Consider the following 25,759-nt stretch of genomic DNA (forward strand, 5'->3'; position numbering starts at 1 on the left):
ACCAGTAATCTGGGATATTACATCGAAAATATCATACATGAAAAAATTGATGAAACTCAATTCTCATTTAAATATTGACATATGCATCTATTTTTTTCTTATTATGAAGATCAACTTTCCTCTTTAGTTTTTAATTAGTTTAACAACTTTCTATATGATTTACTATTTTATATATTTTTAATTTGTTTTATAAAATACAATCATCATCTTTTGAGTTTTTAATTAAAATCTTTTATGATATAAAAAAATAAAAAAATATATAAAAGATTGTTATCTTTGCACAAGGCACATTAGTTATTAAAAGATTGTTCGGGGAGGTATAATTGTATTTTTTATATTTATTTTTATAGTAAAATAACCTATAATTGTATTTTTCATATTTGTTTTTATAGTAAAATAACATTATCACCTCTTAATTAAAAAAATTAAAATTGATGGTAAAAGTTATAAAGGTCTTTTCTTTTATCTATATACAAAAAAATCGACAAATATGCCATTGGGATAAAAAACATTACAACACAGGGTTAAAGGTTTTTAGATTTTTTTACAAAAATATTTCTTTGTAATTATCAAGATAATCAAGAGTATCACCCGTTTTTTACATTTATCAAATATTATTTAAATTTAAAAATTTGTTAGCGCGTGTGAGGCATCGTGCACTTTGAATGGTGTGTGCGGCACCTTCTAATGATGAAAAATGTCATTTTACTTTTACTATTCAGGTTACATTTCTATCATGCTACTTCAAATTAACTCAAATAAGATTTCTTTATCTATTTTTTATTCAATTATATGCTTTTAATATTTTTTTTTCAAAGTTATCATAATTATTTTAATTTTTATTGTACTTTAATTATTATTATAAATTTTTTTTATCATATAATAAAAATAAAATAAACTTATTAAATTAGATGGGAGCTATAACTTCAATCTTTTTTTTGTGTGGTTCGAAACGGGTTTTTTATACTTAGGTATTGTTTTAATTGAAAAAAAAAAACGCAAGCGTGACGGGGTTCATGATACTGGAATCTTCTTTTCTCAGGTTATAAATTAGCCTGCAGTGTAGCTGGCAATCCTACCTGGTATTTGACTAGAAGAGATAAACAGAGTTAATTTCACCGAATGTTGACGTGGTGCCACAAAAGAGCCTACCAAGAAAGCAAAAACTAGACGTGCAAATGGATCCAAAAGTTCCTGTGATTTCCCCACAAGATATTTTATGCAACAAATCTAATAAGCTATAAGGATCCCATCCATGGACAAAAGCAATGATTCTTAATGACGCCTTGGAAATGGTGACAACCACGTGTAAAGACATGAAGCGACTACACTCCAACGATACCAATCACGTGGCAGACATGACTCCTTCCCTTCCTTTCTCTCGAGATATAAAGATAATAGAAAGCCGGCTCCCCACCGACAAGAGTGATATTAGAAAGTCCCCCCCCTTTCCATTCTCCACTAATATAAATAAATAAATAAAATTCGAATCCTTTGATTCTGGGAGATAACTGCTGCTGCTGCTGCTGAAGCTGAAAAGAAGAGGTAGCTCGCAGATATGCTTCATCAATCACTTCCGCTCCTCTGTGATTCCAAAATTGCTGACAGCATACTTCTCTCTGTCTCACATTTCTCAAACAACAACAACAACAACAGTATCGGCTCTTCTCGTGTTCTCGATGTGGGGTCAGAAATCTCCCTCCTCTACCGCTAATTTTTAGTGCATGTAGAGATATATTAACATTTCAATGTGTTCTTTTAGATTGAAATTCAGTAAACAATCATCCGGCGGCGGCAGCAGTGGGCGAGGATTCTCCAGCAAGGCTGGAGCCAAGACCACTACAACACCTAATGTTTACGGTCGTCGTGCTCAAGAAAGTGTGCTTGAGCAGGTATAATTAACTAATCATCGTTTTTCACATAATATTCTGGATTATCGAGGTCTGTAAGATCAGTGTTTGTTCTTTGTCTCTGTGATTCTAGGAAGAAGCACCTCAAAAGTTGGGATTTAAAACATTCCCAGGTCAAGCATTTCCATTTGGTGTTTCACAAGTTGAAAATGGGATCAATTTTGCTATATTTTCGCAGCACGCCACTGCTGTTACACTTTGCTTATCACTCCCTCACAGGTAATATTTCCATCCATCCTTCCTTCCTTCCTGATTGCTTAAAAAGTTACAGGCTTGCGAATCCATATTGATCGACTCGTCTGATCTTTGTTTTTCCTCTTAGTTGCGTTCTGACAAACTTCATGCTTTTTTTTGGTAGGGGAAAGTCTGAAAGGACGGATGGTGGAATGATTGAGGTGGCTTTGGATCCCAAAGTTAATAAAACGGGAGACATTTGGCACATATGCATTGAGGTAGTGATATTGTCCTATTTCTCATAACACTTTAATTTAATGGTAGTAGTAGCGGTTATTTTCAAGGTGATCCATGCTTTTTTCCAAGACTGCAATTAATTATCACTTCCATAAATCTGTATTATTTCTATAAGCGCAGGATTTACCACGGGACGACGTGCTTTATGGTTATAGGATAGATGGTCCTCGAGATTGGCGTCAAGGACATCGATTTGATAGCAGCATCATGCTTATTGATCCTTATGCTAAGCTAGTTGAAAGTCGCCGATTTTTTGGTGATGCCAGCCGTAAGCTGTCAAAATTTTATGGAACTTATGATTTTGACAGCTTGCCTTTTGATTGGGGTGATGACTACAAGCCTCCAAATATACCAGAGGTACCAAATGTTGCTTGCATTTCTATTATGTATCGTGTTTTTGTTTCCCATGGTATATTTTTGCTACAAAATGAAATTCAGCAACTGCATGCTCTTCTACCCCTTTTTTCTGACTGATATTGAATGAGTGAATTACTAATTCATTTTGCTGCTTCTCTTATGCTGAATAAGTCTGTTACTAAATGATTTTTGCTATTTCTTCTATGCGCCTTCCATGCATTTATTGCGACATTCAGTTGATAATTTGACACACCTGTGTTTGAGTTGCATTTGTCTTTTTTTTATTTCCTCTCCATTTTTTCTTTTTCATATATTTTCTACTGTGTTTGCAGAAAGATCTTGTTATATATGAAATGAATGTCCGTGCGTTTACAGTTGATAAATCCAGTGGCTTGGATCCAAGCATACGTGGAAGTTACCTTGGCGTAATTGAGAAGGTAATGTTGAACTCAATAGGCAATAATCTACGAATAACATTTGGAAGCTCAATTCATTGCCAGAGTTTTCACTTTGAAGTTTAAAGCAACTATAAATTTTCCACGTGAGTTTTTTTCTTTTTGTTGCATTTGGATGATGTGTAGTAACTGGAAATTTAGAAAATCCTTTTGTATGCAATGTTTGACTTTCCTATTAATAATTGTTTCCAGTAATCACTTAGATAGTCAGCTGTTATCATGTTGCAGCTACAATATCGCTATGTCTCTTGCCTCTTCGATATCCTTTTTTACATTTTCAGTTTCTTTTGTCGGAGATGCTCATTAGAGCTATTCTAAAAGGTAAGGATGAATCTTAGGTTCAATATCCAAGAGTGGCAACACTCCCTTAAGAGCAAGAACTGCATAAATCTTAGGTTTAAAATCATATGTTGATGCTCATGTGTAGTCTATATTAGTGGTATTTGATTGCTTGCACTTATCTTGTTCTCCTGACGATAAGTTTTCATTCAATTAAGATCCCACATCTTCTAGAGCTTGGTGTCAATGCAGTGGAGCTGCTGCCCGTGTTTGAATTTGATGAATTTGAGTTTCAGAGGCGCCCAAATCCCAGAGATCACATGGTAAAATAAAACTTATTAAAATTTGAGCCTTTTCTTTGCAATTTCTGCATTTTGTTGTGAAACCTTGAAATGCTTTGCTTTTTGGTTTTTCCTTCTTTCCCATTATTTATGTTATTTTTAGGTCTCTAAACAAAGTTCATATTTGAATTAATGAATTGTTACTTTTCTGATTTTAAACAAAGTTCTGTATATTTGAATTAATGAATTTTTTGGAGAGTTCCATATACAACGTTTTCCTGTTTTCATACCACTATTTCTAAGCAGATTCAAGATAACTTGCCCTTAGACATGTTAAATCAAAATTCAATATTATGACAGAGTACTTTTGCGGCTGAGCTTCCCTATTTCCTGTGTTTTTGTGCTCTAATTTGATGTACTGAATTTAATGTGAACTATTATTTCTTTTCTCTTTCCTGCCTTTTCTCTAAGATCAATACATGGGGCTATTCAACAATAAATTTCTTTGCTCCTATGAATCGGTATGCTAGTAGAGGTGGTGGACCTCGTAATGCATCTCGGGAGTTCAAGGAAATGGTTAAAGCCTTGCATGGTGCCGGAATTGAGGTAATAAATTGTTATCTGGTCATCAATTTAAGACCACATTCTTCAAAGTTGGGAGCAATGATTTCATTCTTGTTCTGATATGGCAAGTCTGTGATGTATGCACACCAGCATACATGTACACGAAGCCTGAGTAGTTATTGAAGCAATTTTCTGAAGCTTTTTACTGTATACAGGTTATTTTGGATGTAGTCTTTAACCATACAAATGAGGCTGATGATAAAAATCCTTTTACAACTTCATTTCGCGGAATCGATAATAAGGTGATTTACTCTTTGTTTTGCAGTTTCTTGCTGTTAGGGTTGTAATGGACTAACAACAATTTCTAATGTTATAGGCTTTTGAATCGTTCAGGCCTGAGAAACACCCATTTGAGTACATTTAGTCATTGGTTGATTGGTTTTGAATATTTTAACAATTGCAATGTTGGGAGCACCTTCACTTTTGTGGAGTCTTTCTGGGTTTTAGTGTAATTTTCTTTTAGTCTTGTGGAATGCAGCCTGATTTGTCTTCAAACTTGTCAGCCTTGTAATATTTTGCTCAAGAAGGATGAGAACCAACTATGTTGCATCTACATCGAGAATTTAATTATTGTATACGTCATTAGTCTGATCTTTTGTAGGAGCTACCCGTAATAACGAACTTGCAAAATGAATCTGTTTATCATAAAGAGATTTATGATTTCATTACGAGCCTTTAGTGAATGCTCTGAAGTATCTGATTGGTGGTTATACCAAAAGTTCATTATATGCACATCTAAATGTTTCTCTATATAGCATTTCATGCATTATTATTCAGCTATTTCTTCATTTCTCAGTGACATGTCTTGTTATCCATTTACAGGTTTATTACATGGTTGACCTCAGCAATAATGGCCAGTTGCTGAATTTCTCTGGATGTGGTATAAACTTTGTGCTCAATTACTTTTTATTCCCTTTTCTGTTACTTTTATTCCTAGGTGAATTTTGGCTCTCTTCTTATTGCAAGAGGACTGTTTAGAGAACCCGTTTTTTATGCCTCCATTACCGGTCAACATTTCTTCATTTATGATATATCACAAGAGTAGTGGATACTCAAACATGACAGTTTAAGACTAAGAAGCTAGCAATTTGTTTCGTGTTCAATGAGAATTCTGGGAGATCCCATGATGATCAACTTTTTGAAACATAGCAGGGAGAAAGAAAAATGTTGCTGTTTGTGATAGTGGCAGTGGCAGACTAGTGAGTAGGCAGCCAAGATGATAGCTGCTGGCTGTAGTTCGTGGAAAATTTATTACCTGATTCTGGGTGGACTTCTTGAAGTTCTCTCATTGGCTAAATGGGGTTTTGCAGAGGGTTCAGAACTCTTTATCTTTTACAAATTTGGAGAAAAGCATAAGTTGACTTAAAAGTCACCTCTGCTTCTGCTTCCTTCCAATATTGAAAATTGAAGCTCTTATTTTTTTTTCTTTTTCCCAGTGCAGTTTGAAACAGGGTTAACAGGGAGAAGACTGTCTTTTTTCTCCCATATGCTGCAATATTTTCCTTGTATTTGAAGGCCCTATAGATTCTCATATTGAGGACCGATGACTATTTTAGTACTAGAACTGACAAGATCATCTGAACTTTTTTTGTAAAAGTTACAGAAAATTTTCAATTCCTTTGGGCCATCCAAATCCTGTTTGGTTTTATAATGCAGCATGCGGACATGACATTTTCTTGAAAGGTGATATGGTTAAGATAAGTACAGGGTTATTAGGACTTTTGGTATTTCTTGCTGGTTTGGATGAAATCAGGAATAAGCTCACATGATTGTTAAGCTCAAAGTAACAAGCAAGCAAATGCCTTTTCATTATGTTTTTTCTGTGAAGAATTTTGAAATTATTGCATGCATCTATGGCTCTTTCACTTGCAGTTTCTTGTTTCTGTCCAGGGAACACATTAAACTGTAATCATCCTGTGGTCATGGAGCTCATCCTTGACAGCTTAAGACACTGGTATGTGCTAAATTAGAATGAAAAAAATCCTCTTGTCTTTGTGACATTTGAATTAAAAAATTTCATATAATAATTTAGAAGTTTTCTATTGTTTGGGTATTGCTCCAAACAAACTTTTCAACTTGATCTTATAGCCAAATGATATTGCCTCTTAGGTTTAAGTCAACCTATAGTCTTTGGTGATCCTTAACTTCGGCGATTTAGGATTGTGTATGTTTTGTTACATCTGTGCCTGTGCATATGTGTATAATTTACTCATCCTTCTCTTTTACTGAATGCAGGGTCATTGAATATCATGTGGATGGATTTAGATTTGACCTTGCCAGTGTACTTTGCCGAGGAACAGATGGTTCTCCACTTGACGCTCCCCCAATTATTAGGGTGAGATATTTTCACATATGATATTATATTTGTCAAAATAGTGCAGTTACATCATGTAACTTACATGCATTACCGATGTCTATCAATTAAAAGAAACAGAGAACACAATCAGAAGTGAATTGATATTCTGTCAATTCACTTAGAAGACCAGAAATTGGAATGTTACATTGCAGAAGAAGAATGCTTTTTAATTGGAAAAGGCCAGACCTTTCCTTAAGACTGTGATAGGTTCTTAACAAGCATTCAAAGTTTAACTAAAAAATTATTTCTTCCAATTTGGATCTATATAAATTCTTTCTGTGTGTGTGATCATACTGCAAATGGGCACACACAATCAATAAGCTGTATCCCCTTCATGTGATATGTAGTAACTTTCTGCTGTATCCTTTACTAGCATGCCTTCACAATGATGTCCGTGCTTCTCTACCTGGAAGAACTATTTCATGCTGTTGTATTAGAAGTTAAAAAAATATTCTAAATCTTGTAGAATGCTGAAGTGTTGTTTAGTTGCCTAGAACTACATATGGGATGCTTATTTTGTTCCAGGCAAAATAGAGCCTCCATACGCGAATGAATTCATGTGGTCTTTGGCATATATAGTCACAATAGTGAATTTTATGCAATGACTTGTTATTGTTTACTTAACCAGGCAATTGCAAAAGATTCCATCCTGTCAAGATGTAAAATTATTGCAGAGCCTTGGGATTGTGGAGGCCTTTATCTGGTTGGAAATTTTCCAAATTGGGACAGGTAACTTTTGTTTATTATTTTTTGTGAATCTTTGGATAATAAAGGCATTTACTTTAAGATGCATTATCAAATAGATAAACACAATCACAGAGATATTTTGCTCTTCTTTTTATCATTTTTACATTTTGTAATGCTTTTGGAATCTGGTTCTGCCTCACCCATTTTTTTTTTTTATTCAGATGGGCTGAATGGAATGGCAAGTACCGTGATGACATAAGAAAATTTATTAAGGTGATGCCAGAGGGAAAGCGAACTGACTTTGATTTCTGCATAACTTATTAACATTAAGGATAGCTTAACAAGCACAGGATATAGGAACCAGCAAGATAGCAACTCAAACTTTAACTGAAAGTGATGAATGAATGTGTCTTATTCTGAAATGGTTTGATATGCTTGAAAAGGTTTAAAATGGATTTGAGATGATTGATGATTTTGATGGAATTACTAGGTATTATTAGAAACTATTTTAGGAATTACTAGGTATTGCTTGAAACTATTTTATAACACCAATGTTCTAAAACTTCAATGCTTGCAATCACATTCTTGTAGTTTTGTCTCTTCTACTGAATTTTGTCATTTTTTTTGTTTATCCTTCAATACTTGTCTCTTCTTTAGCCTTCATTTTTCTTTTTAACTTCCTGTTCTTTTATCACTGCATGAATGCGGTTTACTCTTCCTTTATGCTTCTGTTAGATGACGATGTAGTGTGCTGCTGTCTTCCATGCAACATGATTATGTTTCTTAATGGGAGAAACAAAATGTTCTTGTAGTTTACTTGTGAACATTTCTGTTTGTCAGTTCGTTTTCCTTTATAATTTTTGCATATTATAGGGTGATTCTGGTATGAAAGGAAGTTTCGCCACCCGGGTTGCTGGATCTGCTGACCTTTACAGAGTAAGCATTTTAATGTCATAAAGATAATGATCGTTACAATATCTGCAACTTTCATGCATTTATATTATTTTACCTAGAATAGTGTATCATTGCATATTTAAGATTGCCTCATGTTAACAGCAACTCATATTTTTATTTATGCTGCAGGCTAATAAGCGCAAGCCTTGTCATAGTGTTAATTTTGTTATTGCACACGATGGATTCACGCTGCGTGATCTTGTTTCATACAATTTCAAGGTAAGTGAAGCATCAATTTGATTAAGTGAATCATTCAATGTCCAGTTTTTTCTCATTTTCATCGGTTTTGTAGCACAATGATGCTAATGGAGAAGGTGGAAATGATGGATGCAATGACAATTTTAGCTGGAATTGTGGATTTGAAGGTAGAGTTGAAAATCAGCTTGTGTCAGGATTTTTCCTTGAATCATTTCTAGCTTTGGAGTGTTAAATCTTGTAGCAATCAAATAGTGTTTATGTAGGTGGTAAATCATAGTCATTACCTTGTATGCATGCTAAAGTAAAGGGAAAGTGGGGGCAGGGTCTAATATGCTGTTTTTATTCATGGAAACTTATTGGATTTTTTTGGCTTTGTCAAGTTGCTTCACTATATAATGATGCATTTATTTTAGCCTCCAATTTGGATGTGTCGTTGATCTTGAGATTAACTGTGTGAAATCTCAAGAGTCCAATATATTCTTTCTTTTTTTTGGTTCATTTGCTGGAAGAGAATCTATTTCAGATGTATTTATTTCCTTTCTTTAGGTGTTAATTTATCTTTATATATTGGGCAGGAGAAACTGATGATCATAATATTAAAGCTTTGCGCTTCAGGCAGATGAAAAACTTCCATTTAGCATTAATGATATCTCAGGTACAGTATGTTCGTGTGTCACGCTGGTGGCACCTTATTCCTTACCCTGTAGAGAACAGGCATACAAAAAATGCCTTGGAAACTTTTTTCAGTTGGATAAATGGTTTCCAATTCACATGTGATTTCATGTGTCCTGCTTTTCTACTAGGTTTCTATGCATCTTTCATATCCTCTGTTATTTTCTGCAAGGTTTTTTTGTCCTTTTATTTCCACTTCTGTCTTTTTCCCAATGAATAATTCTTAGCATTCGTAGCTTATCCATCACTACTTAAGAAGTTAAGATATCAGGAGTTTGTTTTAAAGTATGATTATGCACCAGGGAACACCAATGATGCTTATGGGGGACGAATATGGACACACTCGCTATGGAAATAACAACAGTTATGGGCATGACACCTCTATTAACAATTTCCAGTGGGGGCTCGTAAGTTTTTGTATACAATTCTTGCCCTTTGACAGCTTCAATCCAGTAAATGTCTGAGTGAAAATCCTTTGTTAAGGCAGTTGGATGCAGAAAAGAGTAGTCACTTCAGGTTCTTCTCAGAGGTCATAAAGTTTCGACAGACACATGGAGTATTTACTCATGACAATTTTCTCAGCGAAGTAATTTGCTTTTCACCTGCGACTTAATAGACATGCATTTATTTTGAAATTACGATATATTTTAACAAATTAACACCTATGAAAGAGCTCTCAAACACACTTTTCTGTGCATGTTATGCAGAATGATGTGACTTGGCATGAGAACAACTGGGAGAATCACGAAAGCAAATTTCTTGCATTTACGTAAGAAATTATACTTGTCTTCCAGCTGAATTGTTCATCTTGCATCTACTGTTTTTTGTTGTAGTACCTTGCTTTGCATCATCAAAATGCTTGTTACGCAGGCTTCATGACCAAAACGGAGGAGATATCTATTTGGCTTTCAATGCTCATGACTATATTGTTAAAGTTTCAATACCCCCACCACCACCCAAGAGGCGCTGGCTTCGTGTGGTTAGTGTCTCTTCTGTTTCTGACACATGCCAATGTTCTTGCTGCTACCTGTCGCTGTTTAACTACATCCTTTGCAACTCTTTTGCCTTTTTGGTGCAACTGTATCTGTGCATGCTATTCGTCTGCTGGAGCACTCAAACTGCACATTTCAATGGTGCTAAAGCAATTTTATAATAGGCTTAGATCTCCAAAACCCAACTGATTTTTGGCATGAGATCTGACGTTTGGAATCTCATGGAAAAAACTTGACAAAGTTGATAATTATTCTGTTGGCATCCAACAGGAGGATTGTTCTCGAGATTGGATTTATATAAAGATCCCTCAACTTCTGCTATTAATTTCCCAAGGCAGCAAGTTTACTTTCCTGCCTTTTTTTTTGTAGTCATATAGAAGATTCATATTGTGAGAATAAGTACGACACACGAGTATGACTCCTATACTGCACTCTTTCCCACTCTTTGAACCATGGCTTCTTACAAGAGATGTATTATTGCTTCACTTTTCTGGAAGCTGATATATCCCTTGCTCAATTTACGTTGACGGTGTTAGACATGAAGTTATAACACGAAGTTATTTAACGGTGAAAAACAGGCTGCGAAAATCAGTCACATCATTATGTTGATTATACTTTGCAGTTGTATTTTTCAAAATTGTAGCATATCAATCAGTTCCATCTGAATCATATGTACAAATTCGTTGTTCAAATGCAGGTAGACACCAATTTTGAATCTCCGGATGACTTTGTTCCTCAAGGTCTCCCACGCATTGGAAGCACCTATAATGTGGCCCCACACTCTTCAATTCTTCTTGAAGCTAAAAACTGACAGAACCTGAAGCTGATCGCCGATGAATATTCTGAATGACCTGCCTGATCTGGAGAATCGCAAAATCTTCCCTGGGAAATGCTCAGATTCCTGGCATCAGGTTATGGTTACAGTACTTGATGTAGATGTCACTTTACCCTGGATGAATGCAATCAAAGAGATTTGAGAGAGCATGGAGGTTTATCATTGCTACAATGTGACTGATGTCCGCTCATTCCTTTGTTGCATCAACTAATAAAAAATACTTCAACTTGAGCAACAAGTAGAATATGCCCTATTCGATGTAGGTGCTGCTGTGTGTATGTTATGCATGAGCTGTGTAATACTGAGATGAACTCTGGGGTCCTACAGTTGGTAATTCCTAAATAGAGTGGAAAGAATGTCGAAAGATTACTAAAAAATAAAAAATTGATGGTAATAATTACGATGACAATGTTAATTATTAGTATTTCTTTGGCTTTCTCCCAATTGATTTCGTGCTGCTGCCCATTAGACACCCACCAGCAGCAGCAAACGCTGGCTGGCAACTGATGTTCACTAATACCTACTTTGTCTTTTTTAATGGTTTTGTTTCAGTAGAATGCCAAAAATGACAATCTGCCTGACAGATTAATAATTTTGAAGCATGTGCACAGCGGTCTTAATCATGGGGTCTGTGTGAAGAACAGATCTTGTCATGAGCAGGTGCATGAATCGTGAAGCCTCAAAAGTACAATCTGGCAGTGACCCACACAAATTGTGACAGGCAGGCAGACAGACAGGACAATCCAATTATCAATGATGCGTCCTCTCTTTCCTCGAGCAAAAAATCTTTGTTATTGTACACACCCTCGAAGAAACAGAACCATTCTTCCGTCCTGGCTAGCACGCGGTGATATTACCTCTTCTATTCTACCACCCGGAAAACAGCTGCCTCGCTTCGTATCATTTAGTCCAGTTTGGTAGGTGGTCGACTTGTCGCTGTATATCGTCCTTTCAAGCCCCCTTAGATTATAGTCCTGAACTAGAATTAACTTGACATCCTCAGTGAATCGAAAAGTTGTCCGAGTGTTGGGAGATGCCATGCTCTGACAAGGTCCATGTCCCATTGATCGGTGGACAAGTCTGGGCCAATCGGATCATCAATCAAATCATGGTACAGGCACCCTGTGTCTATGGTTTCTCTTCCACAATCTGCCAATTTTATGTTATATCCAATTTATCTCATCTCAGTGACTTTGATTCCTTCTGCGAATAACCACTGGTTTTGATTTAACGTGAGGATCTCTATCTAAATCACATGATTAAAAGAGTTGAAGGCATCAGATCTAAGCCTAGAGCGGGGTTGACTTTTTTGTTGTTTTTACCGAAAGACCAACCCAAACCCGTTTGGTTACGCAAAAATGACCGGAATCCATGCATGTCTCTTCGAGATAAAACTCGAACACTAATTTTTTTTATTATTTTAGAAACTTCATGGTCAAACACTCTTTTCAATCGCGGCTATAATATACGACCATGACAAACAAATATGAAAATATCAAATATGTAACTCGAATAGATTTATTACTCGTTGACTGTGAAAGTCTTAAAAAAGTGCCCTATCGCTAACATTTAGCTGTAATTAGTTTTTCTAGAGGTGACCAAGTTAACAATTGATAATTGTTTATTTATTTATTTATTTTGATTTTCAATTTTATTCTTTTAATTATAGTTTTTTATGTTATAGATTCTTTTCTTTATTTTCATTACTTCGCGTTTAATTTGTTGGGGATTAAACTTTGTAGTTTTTTATTTGTAATACTTCTGATCCAATAACATAAATCACGAGTTTTAAGAATTGATATGGGTATGAATTTTTTTTTTCTTTCTTATTTTTTTTTTATAGTTTTATCATTATGCAATATGTTTTTTAAAAAGATTGATTTTATGGTTATTTTTAATTTTTTTTCTATCGGTTTATCTCGATTTCATGGCTCGAGCCCCGAGTTACCTAAGCCTTTTTGAAATTGAGGTTTTCTTTTTTAAAAAATATTTTTTTGTGTGTTTAATTTTTGAAGATTTTTTTTATTTTATACAGATAAGATTTATTTTATAAAAAATATTTATTTTGAAATAATATATATGATATGTTAGGATTTTCATAGTATTTTTTCTTTTATTTTATTCACTCACTTTCATGTGTGTTTCTATTTCTATTATCTTTTATTAATTTTAATAAACAAATTTAGTGAACACAAATGGATAAATATCTTATTTTGCGAGATTAAATATTTTGATCTATATTTATCTTTTAATTTTTTTAGTTTTTTCTTTTAAGTATTGTTAATAATTTTTTTTATTTATTTATATTAATTATTATTGATTTTTTTAACTAGGTGCTCTTTTCAATATACACTTTTAATTTTTTATATAAAAAAACATATTAAAATAACCTATCTGTCTAGATTTTTTTTATAAAAAAATTACGGGCTGCCGGCATGTAAAATATCTAGTTTGTTAGGTTGTCAGCCAAAAAGAAAGGTGGGTCCGAGATAATATATAAATGTCACGGAGTTATCCTTGAATGATGTCTATTGACAAGCTAAACTAATAATTGGCAAGCAAATGGTCTCATGGCCAACCCATATTAATTGGAAAGAATCAATAACCCAAGTGGCAGTGGGGTGGCTAATTAACGCCGTGAATTGAACTTTTCAAGCCATCAAAGTGGGTTTTTTTCTTCCTTTCCTGATATAGCCTCCAAGAGTAGTTGAAATTTGTTCTGTTGGAACTTGTCAATTCTCACATGAAATACGGGGCACTGGAGGTCCTAATTGGACATTAATTCACGTTTTCTAGGGTAAGAGGCAGCAGTTTTTCTATTTCTTTCTCGTTGTTTCCCCCCGTAAAACTCCATTTCCGTCCTTGTTTTCGAAGGGCCTGCGTTTTTTTAATGCAAAATGTAACTCAGATTAGACAAGTTAAATTTAGTCGAGTTAGTTAACCCTTGGATACTTCAAATAAATAGCTTAAAATACTAAAATGATAATAATTTGGCATAGAATCTCTCACACACAATAAATAATCCATGAGCAGATTGATTATTTATTTATTTATTTATTTTTTCTACGGACAACTGGACTTGTGACCCTCTAACGACTAAAAAGAACCTGCAGCTGGGAATAGAGTAGAAAAATGAACCAGCAACGTGCTCATCATAACGGTTAGCAGAATTTTTGTTCATAATTAATTACAAGTGCATCGATCATTGGTTGGTCTGTTCTCCTCCTTCTTCTTTCCTTTACCAAATCAACAACCCAATCTATCTACTCCCCCGACCGAACAAGTAAAACTCTCCACCATCTCCTCTCCCCAAGCTTGAAATCAACGCGTTTTTCGAATCATCAAAAAATTGGAAGCACATCCGACGGCTCTCGTTATCCATTATAGCCACGCGTACCTCCTTGATCCTCTCCCACTTCCAAACATACAATTTCCGCCTCTCTAATTATAATACACCAAACAGGTACTAAGCTGTAATTTCACAAATTCAAAGGAAACAAACAGGAAACTGCCCTCGCCTCCTAAACCGACTAAAAACCTTAAACCTTCACCTTCCCTTTCTGTATAAATACAACACCCTCTCTCTCTCTCTCTCTCTCTCATCAATCCCTTTATCATCTCCTCCCTGTATATTTTCTTGTCTTCTCTCCTCTCCTCTCCATCCTTTCCTTCACAACTTACAACAACAATGGCTTACAAAATCTGGGCGCCTTTGATGCTTCTGGCTCTCTTTGCCGGTTCAGCTTTGGCTCAGGCACCAGGAGCTGCACCAACAGCTTCACCAGCTACATCACCATCTCCTGCACCCGCTGCTCCTACAACTCCACCCCCCGCTCCAACCCCCTCTCCATCAGTCTCTGCTCCAACCCCCTCTACTTCTCCGGCCCCCTCTACTGCTCCATCCACTCCTCCTCCTTCATCTCCAGCCAGCTCACCACCTTCTCCCTCTACCCCTGCCCCCTCCGTATCCATTCCTCCAAGCGCCGCTTCCCCTCCATCTCCAAGCGCCGCCGGCTTGAACAAAGCCACCGTGGCTGGTGCTTTGATTGGAGTCGCTGGTGTGTGGTCTTTGTTGCTGTAGATCTGATCATCGGATGTTGATTGTTACAATTATATTTATGTTTCACTTTAGTCGGGGATTATTATTGTTATTATTTCGAGTCGTTTTGTAATTTTGTTTATGGACGGTGATGGTGACTCTTTTGGTTTATCTTGACGGTTGATATTTGATTATTATTGTTGTTGTTATCATTGTTCTTTTTTATGATTAATTAATGATTGGTCGTCATGTAATCAATCGTTTATTTTCAATAATTTCTTATTTATCTCCTCATATATCGTGATGCTCTGTACTTAACTTGATCTGGATTTCAAAGGAGAGAGCGATCCATCGATCGTTCATATCCTCGTGTGAGAGAGTGTGGGAGGGAGAGTGATGGTGTTTTTATTGTTTAATTTTTTATGTTTAGATGATAGCAGAAAAGTTGGAAAAAAGTAAAATAGGGTTTCATGTTAGGCCTGTCATGCACGCGGCAACAGCTGTAAATTGAAATCTTAGGGTTTTTTACATAAGCCCACGTGGTTTGTCATATGACACGCGAGAGAGACCAACTGCAACAACACTGACATGTGGATGTTATATCTCTAGTCTACTTGGTTGCTGTCACCTGACACGCGAGAGAGATCAACTGCAACACCACTGACCTGTTACTTTATTTTGAGCACGAAGGTAAATGCGTTACTAGCTGTTTAAAGTTTTTTTTATTTAAAAATATATTAAAATAATATTTTTTTAAAAAATTATTTTTGATATTATTTCGTCCAAACAATAATTTAAAATAAAAAAAAATTCATTAAAAATTAAAAAATTAAAAATTTTTAAAAAATATTTTTACGGTTTCCATGAGAGGGTTGGGTGGGTCATGTAAAAAAAGAGAGAAGAAGATAGCAAACTCTTGGTTACAAAGACTTGGAGCAGCTCACGAAAAATGATGTGTGTGTATAATTCAACAGCAACTTGTGCAAGGCCTGATGATGGTGCAGAGCACACCATGCCATTGTGGATTTTGCTACCTTCTCTCCCTGATCAGTTGTCAATTTAAAAGAAAGTTTGTGCACAGTTCTCTATCACAAAGAGAAGAGAGTCTGAGTACAATGTGTCCCCACGTACGACATATAAAGCTTTTCTCAAAAGTGGATTTAGGGCAGGTGACATGTGGAACCGCATCACAAGTCCAAGTCTTTTCATTGGCTAAGTGATCCTGGTTTTAATACCAAGACTCAACAGCTAGGTGCATTCATAAAGCAACTTTATTATCTCATAAAAGAATTTCGTTACGACTAAAAGCTTGAATGCATGATATACAAAGTCAGTTTAGGAATTACCTCAACAATTAATCATTTTTTTTAAAACTTTTTTGTCACAATATATGATACTAAAATCCTAATATATGCTTAATCCTAAACTAATATAAGATTAATCCTATAATAAAAAACACTAAAATAATAAATGCCTGATCCTAAACTTGCACGATTTTTGTTTTGGTTCTAAAATTTAATTTTGTCAATTTTTAGTCCCTAAATAGAAGGAAGAGAGTGGCTCGCTAGAAAATTGTAATAAAGAAAAATTATATGGTTGTCTTGTCCCAATTCCGCCATCCAAAATGGTCAAGTTTAGTGTTAAAATATTCTATTGAACGAGATGTGTTTGATGATGGTTGGGTTCTCATGTTACTGGAAAAATAGATTGGGACTTGGGAAGATTTACAATCTCGGTTTGATTTTTTAGTTTTTACTGATTTTTCGCTACTTTAAGGACACAAACTAGTTTATTGAAGTATTTTTGGGTGTTTATATAGTGTTTTCAGGAGAAAAATTGGACTATAAGTGCCATGACATCCCAAAAAATTAGTCTATATTTAGAGACGAACCTGCAATATAGACTATAAGTGTCATGACACCTCCAGTATCAAGTCTAATTTTCATAACTTGCATCACCAATAAATTTTAGTCACATGCCCCTTCATTTCAACAAAGAGACAAGCTTTTTTTTGTTACATTAAATAAATCTAATAGGAAGCCTATTAACAAAAACTTTGGAGTTGAAATATTTTTAAATAAAATAAAAATAAATACTCAATCCACAAACTATCAAATATAAAAAACAAAAAAGATATAGGGTGTTGGGTCAAGTTGATCAAGTTTAAAAAATCTTGATTAATAATATCAATTTTTTAGGTTTTTTTACTCATTATCATCAATGATATTAATATTATTGGAATTTGAAGGGTTAAATTAAGTCAAATAATACAAATGCTACACGAGAAAATTTTTTAAGAGCCCTGCTTTAAATGCCCAATCACTTTGCAAGTACGAGCAGTCTTTCTCAAAAGAATCACTAAAAATTTCCCTGGGACTGTTATTCATTTTGTTCCACAGAATTTGCATTCAATGGAATCTTGCATGCAGACCCAGGAGACAGTTGGATGCTATAAGATGTGGGACATGAAGCGTCTGCTGTCCAAATGTGGTTATAGCCCTAAGAAGAGGCAAGACCAGTAACATTTCACCTACAAGCAGCCTATGTCATTCTGCAAAATCCTTGGGTTCTCCTGGTGGCTATTTTGCAAAAAGATAGATCCCTGATCATATACTCCCCCACCTCCAAGCTCCCACGATGAGATCTGTTGTAGCATACACAACATCTATTCCATCAAAAAATAAAGAGCAGGCATCCAACCTGCAGTATCACTTGACAATAGAATAGAACACGCCAACTGGATATTAGAGAAAGCATGCCGAAGAAATCATATAATTGCTTTATGGTCTTCAGGACCAAATTTAAGAAGTTTTACCCACAAAGATGAAGCGAAGCACATTAAACAACTCGCCCGAAGTCATTGGCTGTATGTGCTTGCACCTTGTCAGATTCCAACTCACCCGAAGTACCATCAGATTGTGAACCATCTTCTTCTCGATGTTTCACAAACTGTCTACTGCAATAAATACAGAAGGAAGTACATTAATCAGAATTCTTTGAGACAGAAATACTGTAACATAATCATAATTCTGCCCTACCTTGTCAGAGAAAGTAGAAAGGGCCTCTTCAGCTTCTTTTCTAGTTTTGAATGCAACAAGTCCGTAGCCGGTGGACCTCCTAGGATTATCCTGAAATATAACTTCAGCAGAAACAACATCAGCACCTTCTGCAATAAAGAGCTCCTTAAGATCTTTTGACTTTGCTTCAAATGGCAAATTCGCTAAAAACAAGTTGAATGTTGGCCCTGGCATGAGTGGCGGAGGTGGTGAAGGTTTTTTCTTTTTTTGTTGTGCATAATTCATCCTCAAATTACGGCCCTCAAATTCCTAAAAGGCATTTGTAAGAAGACTAAATGTTTTTTAGTTCGTAAAAGAAAAGGGCAAGACAAACACTAATGCACGTTAAGATACGAACGAAATCAACGAAAAAGAAAAGAAAAGCAAAGTCCAGAGATTTTATGATTCTTGTTAATGGGTTTTCGAAGAGCAAAAGGCTAGCATAAAGTGGATTAGGGTACATATATATCCAAGTGCCATATTAAAATCGGTTAATACTTGATAATTATAAGTCTCAATCTGATTTATCTCTCCTCTCTATCCAACAAGGTATGCATTACCACAAGGATTCCGTATTCCGAAGAAGGGAAGAATCGAAGATGATGTGCTTACATAAGATTCGAGATTATTATGAGCAGCATCTGCCTCTTCAGGGGAGCCCATTGTGACAAACGCCAAACCCCTGTTTCTGGTTTTGCTGTACATTAGCAAAAATAAGTAGGTTTAAATTACTATTCACCAATATTCATAATATTATTTATTATAATAATATAATGATAAAATTGCTCATCAGCCATAAAACCTTTAAAATAAATATAAAAAAAATAAGGTTAGTCTTTGGTTTGGGATCAGGATCATCGGTTTCAAAGGTTAATGCAAGTTAAATTTTTTTTGAGTTTTTTTTTAAAATTAATTCATTTCAATTTCATCCTTTAACATTTGATTTATTTAGAATTGGTCTTTCCATCTTTTTTTCCTTTCTTTTCTAATGGTTATCTCGATCATGTGGCAATGATCACGAGGTTTCTAGGTTAACCTGAGTTATCTCGGTTTTTTCTTGTATGTTTGATTTGATTTATTAGGAATTGATTTTGAACTTTTTTTTCATGTGTTTCTTTCTATAAAATTATCATAATTTTATGTCGATGGTTGTGAAATTTGCAAGTTAATCCGGTTTAACTAGGTGTAACCCTTTAATATTAGTTTTAAATTATTAATTTGGAAAATCACGCTTCGATGGTAAAGGACTCCAATTCACTTTCTGATTTTACCAGCTCGGAGGTGAACATCATAGATCAAAATAGGTCACCATACTATTCAGTTGCAACCATTTTTGTTAAGATTAATGAATTTTGGTATTTTACCATTAAATATTACTCTTCTCTATATTAATTAACTTAATTATATATAAAAAAATAATTTTACCTAATTTACTAAGAGATTAATGATCTAATTACCACCCGCATTCGAAGGCGAGGGATGGAGGGAAGCGAAGGGATTAAAGTACCGGAATAGAATTTTGAGGGGTACACATTAGAAAAAAAAGAGAAACTTAATTATGAACCATGATCACATACTTAATCTATAATCTCATATTACTACTCGTTCGTAACGATAAACAGTAATAATCCTGAATACAAGCAGAGCTTCAGGAAAAGCAAGAACCAAAAAAAAAAAAAAGAGGGATCTAGCAGAGCACTGCCTCTATCCTGGCAATTCATGAGAAAACCATCACAAAAACGGCGACACAAGTACCGGCTAAAGCCACAAATGGGGAAATATTGATCCCTAAGGATGAATCGGGTACGTTGTTGGATGAAGGCTTGTAATTGGTGACGTTACTACCGGCCGGAGAAGTGGTAGTGCCATCAGAAGATGGAGTTCCGGAGGAGGGACTTGTGCTCGATCCTGCTGCTGCAACAGTGACTGCAACCTTCATGCCACTCCCACAGTGGCCAGGAACACCACAAATGAAATAATGAGTTCCGGCAGTCTTGAGGGCTATTGTGGTAGCACCACTGCTATCTGAAGTGATTGCATTGCCTGTAGTGCATGTGCTGTAGTCACTGGCTCTCACTTCATCTACCGTGTGGCCTCCTCCGTAGTTAAACACTAGATTATATATATAAACAGAAACCTGATTAGTAAATCAAGTACTAATCTTGATCAGTAACGTGTACTGAGAGATAGGGACTCACCAAGGCTGTCGCCAACTGAAAAGGTCTTGCCACTAGTCCAGGTGCTATAATCCATACCAATTGCCCAGCCTGAACTATCTCCTACAGTGTGATCTTTAGCCAAAATGGGCACCACCGTGCACAAGACTACTAGGATTGCACAAGGAACTGATCTTGAAATTAAACCGGCCATTTTCCGGGAGAAAAGAAGAGAAGAGAAGAAGGTATTTGGGTTGCTTTTAGGATCGTCGTTGGGGGTGTTATATAGTGGAATGAGTAAATATGGAGTGAGTATAATTAGGTCCACTTGATTCCACAAAGCTCTTAGAATGTGAAAGGGACTAATTTCATGAAGATGACTTAACCCATACTCCATACCTAATGCAAGGGAAAAGTGGGTTCACTTGAAGATGGTTGGTGGGGAAAGATGCATCGTTATGTGACCCCTAACTAAGGAATGACCAGAGTTCTTCAACGTCATAATCCTTTTATCTTCTTATGAGCCGAATGAATTAAATTCCATAATCAAGTAGACAGCAACATGTGACTGATCATCATGGAACGCTTAAAGCCTACGTCTACAAGTTCAAACAAAATAAAAGATGAGATGATAGCTTACAGGGAATTATTGGTCTTATTTTCAAGGTCTGACGCTCCTAATGGACAAGGCGCTTTTGGTATCCTATGCAATATGCATCAGCTTCTTATTTTTATTTGTCATCGATCAATTCAAAAGCCATATGTCTGCATCATAATTGTTGGAATGGAGGGGGCTTTTGTTGCTAGGGAAGGAATGCCTTCTTAGTTCATGGCTTTGGACTTCGGACAAGGAGCGCATAGAATGTTCGTTTAGAATGGGGTTACCATTTTTGGAAAAACTACATTTGAGCCCTCGAACTATTATCATATATGTTTAATCTACAATCCTCGTCCACTAGAAAAAGTTTGGGTTCAAAGTAGGCCTTTTCATCCGCTCAATGTAAACCATGGAGAGAAAAAGGGACTAATTGAAAATAGTATGTTAGTTGGAGGGTCTGAATGTATTATGTCCAAACATTCTCTTATTCCTGTATCATCTCTGAGAAATTCATCCGAAAATAATAAAACAAAATGGCCTTTTTAAAATTAATCTTTCTTGGATAGCTAAGCTACCCATCAAAATTAAGTTTACAAGAAGCGTAATTCTTTGTTAAAAGGGTATATCGTTTATTAATCTTTCTTGGATAGCTAAGCTACCCATCTTACAATTTTAGTTTTTAAGTTGCATGTAAATTGTTTAACATGGCTGTGCATTTTAGTGAAAGTTTCTTGAGAATTAAGAAAAGCAGCCAAATCTCTTACTAGTAAATTGATATTACCCCAGTTTGTCTTAAACAGCATCATTTGTCTTTTTCATGTAAATCGATATTGCTTTTCTGCTAAGAATGTACTGAAACTTTTTTCATGTAAATTCCATCATTTATATAATTATATCTTCTGAACATCATGGAGAAAAACCACCCAGGATCGGCCTGACAGCGATGATTCATTCACAGGTAATCTTAAGGAGAACGGGCACTTTCATAAAATCTTCACTGAAAAATCTACACTTGTTTATCTGCATATTATTTGAAGCCATGATCAGAAGACAGCGATGATTCATTCACAGGTAATGTACGTATATTATTTTAGCATTAACTTTTGTTGCAATGTCCATGTTTAGATAAAAACCGAGCACCTAACATGTGCTTAAAAGTCACCCATTGATATGATTATCACAAAGGTATTTAAACTATCGCATGATTACCCAAAACGAAACAACCCCACCTGGCACCCTGTGCAACCAAGCTCAAGAAAAAGGCATGGTGTACTTTTAGATGTGGTGGTTTGGTAAGGGTGGCTCCGGGTTTGGTTGGGTTCATTCAAGTTCTCACCAACTGCTCATGTGTGTTGTTTCCACATGAGCCATTACCATCTACCCTCTGGTTGCCCCCCCTCCTAAAGTGCACTTGTCCCTTTTCTTCTTCTAGCTCAACCCATTACCCACCCCACTCCTTTTTTTGCACGATTTATTCGCTCTCTCTGTCTTTTCGCATTTAGCACATTCTCATTCCAGCTTTTGCATCTTGGTGCACGAAGACGAGTTTTTCTCTTCTCTCGATTCAAACTTGGATGACAACAGGAAACAAATCCACTTACTACTTGAACTAACACATAAAGGTTAATCTCATCTCTTTATAACACCAGGCCCACATTTTCCATCATCAAACATTTTGTTTCTCGATTGATTTCATTTTACCTTTGCAATGAATGATCCCGTTTTTGGGAACGCAAAATGCCCTATTTTACATCCAGACTGAACAGCTAAGGTAAGCATAAAGATCTAAGGACCTGAGGATTCTCACCTTTAATCGCGACACCAAACACATACCAGGTTAGACTTCGATTACATTGATAGAATTCAAAATGCCTAATCAATTCAATTTATCACATATTAATCAATTCAATGTTTTTCTAATCCCAGTGACAAGGTCTTCATCGCATGCAAAATTCGGAAGATGCACAATTACATTGATAGAACTCAAAATTAGAGGTGTTCATGATATAGTTGGATTTGATTTAAGTGTATAATTATATTCGATCCGACTTTCGATATTTACATATTATAAATCTGATCCATTTAGTTTTTTTAGAATCGAGCGTATTAGATATATCAGTTTGAGCTAAATTTTTTATGGATATTACAGATATCTATGATTTGGGCTAATATTGCTAATTTTCATGGGTCTGTATTTAGAGATAGATTTACAACATGTATTGTAGGTGCCATAACACCCTAAATATTAGGTCTAATCTTCATACCTTGCATTGCCATTAAATTCTAGTCACATTCCCCTCCCTTCCAGTAAAGAAACAAACTCTTTTTTGTTATGTTAAAGAATTTAATACACTACCAGAAAATTGACAAATAGCAACGAAAACACTGATGTAAATATTTCGTCGTACTTTCTCATATAAATAGCGATGGAAAATTTCTGTTGGTAATTACAGACCAAAATTATGATGGAATTTGTCCCGTCGATAATTTATGATAAAATAGAGAAAAAAAAATATTGTCTGCACTTCCATCAGAAATTTGACATGTCAGTATTTTTTTGATGGAATTATCGATGGACATTCCATCAAAAAATTAAATGAAATAAAACTTGACAATCCTCTTTTCCATCCTCCTCCTCCTCCTCCTCGTCTTCTTCTTCTTCTTCTTCCTATCCAAAAAACCAGCAGCCCCCTCCACTTATTTTCTTATAATTAAATCCAGCCATCATCCTAAAAATTCTAGCCACCCCAAACCACCAACATCGATCTAAATTTATCAATAGTATCAATATTTCTCTCTTAGTTCAATATACTATGAAGCTCTGCTACATTAAGTAAGCAAACCTATCCATTTTTCTTGTAATCTATTTATGTTTTAGGTTAATTTATTGGAATTTTTTAATACTATTTGTAGTTTGCTTGTATATTTAAGAGTTTTACCCTTTTTTTCAAATAAAACTTTGTTGTATTAATGTATGATTTATATGTTAGGGGTTGTTTGAGATTTGGGAAAAATTGAATTCATTTGTCATTTGATGAAATTGAGTTTGATTTTGTAACTTAAGTGTGTTATGATAATTGAAGAAATAATGGGTTATTTAATACTTGTCAATTATATTTTATTAATTTTATTGTCAAATTGAAAATTTGAGAAATTTAATTTTTTAGGAAATTGATAACAATTAAAATGTATTAATTTAGGTTGAATAAGTTTGAATTGAACAAACTTATGATTAAGATATGATGTTGGTGCTTTATAATTTATTACATTGAAAGGAGGATTATGATTAAAAGGTGTTTAATTGATTTAGATATGATGTTATATTATGCAATAAAACTAAAATTGTGTAAGATATTTGTTGATACTTTATAATACATTATATTTATATTTGTTGTATATTTTTGAAGATGTGTTCATTAATTGTAACAACTAAACAATAAATATAATATAATTTTTTTAAATAGTGTAAAATGTAACACTAGCAACAACAAAGGCAACATCAAATATGTTAGTAGTTCAAGGCTTGTTGGTACTTTATAATGCATCATATTTATATTTTTTGTTATGGTTGTGGATTTAATGTGAGCAATTATTGAATTGAATATGCTTGAATATGATTGTAAAAAGTAAACAAAAAAAATTCCTTCATTGTTGTCAGACTTAATGACAGACCAAGGTATTTTGACCGATTCAATGACAAACTATTTCATCAAAAATAAAGATTCTTAATTTTGATGGAATTGGAGATGAAATTTCATTTTCATTGGAAAGTTACAGAAGGTTTTGGGTGTTCTAAAAGAATCAACAAAGGAATATTCTGTCAGAAATTAAGATTCTTATTTTCAACAGAATCGATGATGGACTTATCATTTCATCGAAAAGTTACAGAAGGTTCTAAATATTTAGATGAAAGTGATGATGGAATAGTCTTTAAAAAATTACCAATTTTTATTTCTGACAGAATCGATGATAAAATAAAAACTATTAAAAAATAAAAAAAGTTTGTCGGTATTGGTAACATGTCTAAATCACCAACAAAATTTCCATCAGTGATGTTTAAATATTAAAACATGACGATTCCTCTTTTCTCTCATTTTTTTCTTCTTTTTAAAATTTCAAATACCTTCTTTCTCACCATCTCTCTTCTCTATTGCTATCAAACATTGTCTCTCTTTTTCCTCACTAGCCGACCAACCTATCTCTCTTGTTAACCAGCAGTGCATCCTCTCTTTCTCTCTCTCTCTCTCTCTCTCTCCCCCCCTCTCTCTCTTAACTGGTCTGCCCTCCCTCCTCTTTTCTTTTTCTCTAAGTCTTAACATTCAAATAATAATCATAAACTACTCTAAATTGTCAGGGTTAGTCTTATTAATATAATATTTTTTAATTGATTTTTTTGTATTTGTATGGTTTAAAAACAATTAGGTTTAGGTTAAATTAAAGATCGTAATTTGATTTTTTTTTTACGTTTGATGATTTAGTTATGAAATTGATTAGGTCATGAGTCTTGATTCTTTTGAGGGATTGGGTCTTCCAATCTTGTGGATTTGTCAAGCTTAGGTAATCCATGTACCTTGGGCTTTCATTCCCCATTGTTTATAGCATTGCATTTGAGATATAATCATTTTGCTTTTGCTAATTGAGGTTTTTTGTCCTTTTCTTAATGGTTAAAGATTTTAACCTCAAATAAGATTAGTTAGATTATTAGGAATGTGTTAGTTAATTTGTTTTAGTAGATTTGCAATGTGTTTTGGGACTTGTGTTTCATGCCAATTCTTTTTTATTATTAATGGGCTAGGAATTATTCTATATATTTAGAATCGGAATTGGATTTCCTTATTT

General features: G+C 34.7%; 4 protein-coding genes and 1 long non-coding RNA gene across 6 annotated transcripts; 3 read left to right on the forward strand and 2 right to left on the reverse strand.

Moving 5' to 3' along the window:
* Window positions 1-1,410: 1,410 nt before the first annotated feature.
* LOC7467181 (isoamylase 3, chloroplastic) lies at window positions 1,411-11,495 on the forward strand. Of its 2 annotated transcripts, XM_024595739.2 has the most exons (23): window positions 1,415-1,686; window positions 1,763-1,892; window positions 1,984-2,129; window positions 2,269-2,362; window positions 2,502-2,738; window positions 3,071-3,175; window positions 3,691-3,795; window positions 4,225-4,359; window positions 4,533-4,619; window positions 5,200-5,257; window positions 6,268-6,331; window positions 6,613-6,712; window positions 7,362-7,462; window positions 7,642-7,693; window positions 8,294-8,356; window positions 8,504-8,593; window positions 8,667-8,739; window positions 9,148-9,227; window positions 9,547-9,651; window positions 9,732-9,830; window positions 9,952-10,013; window positions 10,115-10,223; window positions 10,934-11,495. In XM_024595739.2, the coding sequence occupies exons 1-23, from the start codon at window positions 1,559-1,561 to the stop codon at window positions 11,045-11,047; spliced, it is 2,337 nt and encodes a 778-aa protein (XP_024451507.2). In that variant the 5' UTR covers window positions 1,415-1,558; the 3' UTR covers window positions 11,048-11,495. The 2 variants fall into 2 exon arrangements, 1 of the variants encoding a protein (XP_024451507.2); XR_002980503.2 differs by lacking the exons at window positions 10,115-10,223; window positions 10,934-11,495 and having other exon boundaries at window positions 1,411-1,686; window positions 9,728-9,830.
* A 3,149-nt stretch (window positions 11,496-14,644) lies between these two features.
* Window positions 14,645-15,404, forward strand: LOC18096238 (classical arabinogalactan protein 7). Its single transcript, XM_006386353.3, has one exon. The coding sequence runs from the start codon at window positions 14,760-14,762 to the stop codon at window positions 15,150-15,152; it is 393 nt and encodes a 130-aa protein (XP_006386415.1). The 5' UTR covers window positions 14,645-14,759; the 3' UTR covers window positions 15,153-15,404.
* A 2,544-nt stretch (window positions 15,405-17,948) lies between these two features.
* On the reverse strand, window positions 17,949-18,829 carry LOC18109162 (28 kDa ribonucleoprotein, chloroplastic-like). The gene is made up of 3 exons (XM_052450915.1): window positions 18,779-18,829; window positions 18,149-18,436; window positions 17,949-18,059 (listed from the first exon to the last, which is right to left on the reverse strand). The coding sequence occupies exons 1-3, from the start codon at window positions 18,827-18,829 to the stop codon at window positions 17,949-17,951; spliced, it is 450 nt and encodes a 149-aa protein (XP_052306875.1).
* An 870-nt stretch (window positions 18,830-19,699) lies between these two features.
* On the reverse strand, window positions 19,700-20,785 carry LOC7461797 (blue copper protein). The gene is made up of 2 exons (XM_002302282.4): window positions 20,365-20,785; window positions 19,700-20,278 (listed from the first exon to the last, which is right to left on the reverse strand). Exons 1-2 carry the CDS (start codon window positions 20,717-20,719, stop codon window positions 19,884-19,886), a joined length of 750 nt encoding a protein of 249 aa, XP_002302318.3. The 5' UTR covers window positions 20,720-20,785; the 3' UTR covers window positions 19,700-19,883.
* A 1,064-nt stretch (window positions 20,786-21,849) lies between these two features.
* LOC18096240 (uncharacterized) lies at window positions 21,850-23,017 on the forward strand. The gene is made up of 2 exons (XR_002980000.2): window positions 21,850-22,756; window positions 22,847-23,017. It is a non-coding gene; the product is annotated as an uncharacterized LOC18096240 (long non-coding RNA).
* The last annotated feature ends 2,742 nt before the right edge of the window (window positions 23,018-25,759 follow it).

Source organism: Populus trichocarpa, chromosome 2, assembly GCF_000002775.5.
Source record: "Populus trichocarpa isolate Nisqually-1 chromosome 2, P.trichocarpa_v4.1, whole genome shotgun sequence".
Classification (NCBI taxonomy): Eukaryota; Viridiplantae; Streptophyta; class Magnoliopsida; order Malpighiales; family Salicaceae; genus Populus; species Populus trichocarpa.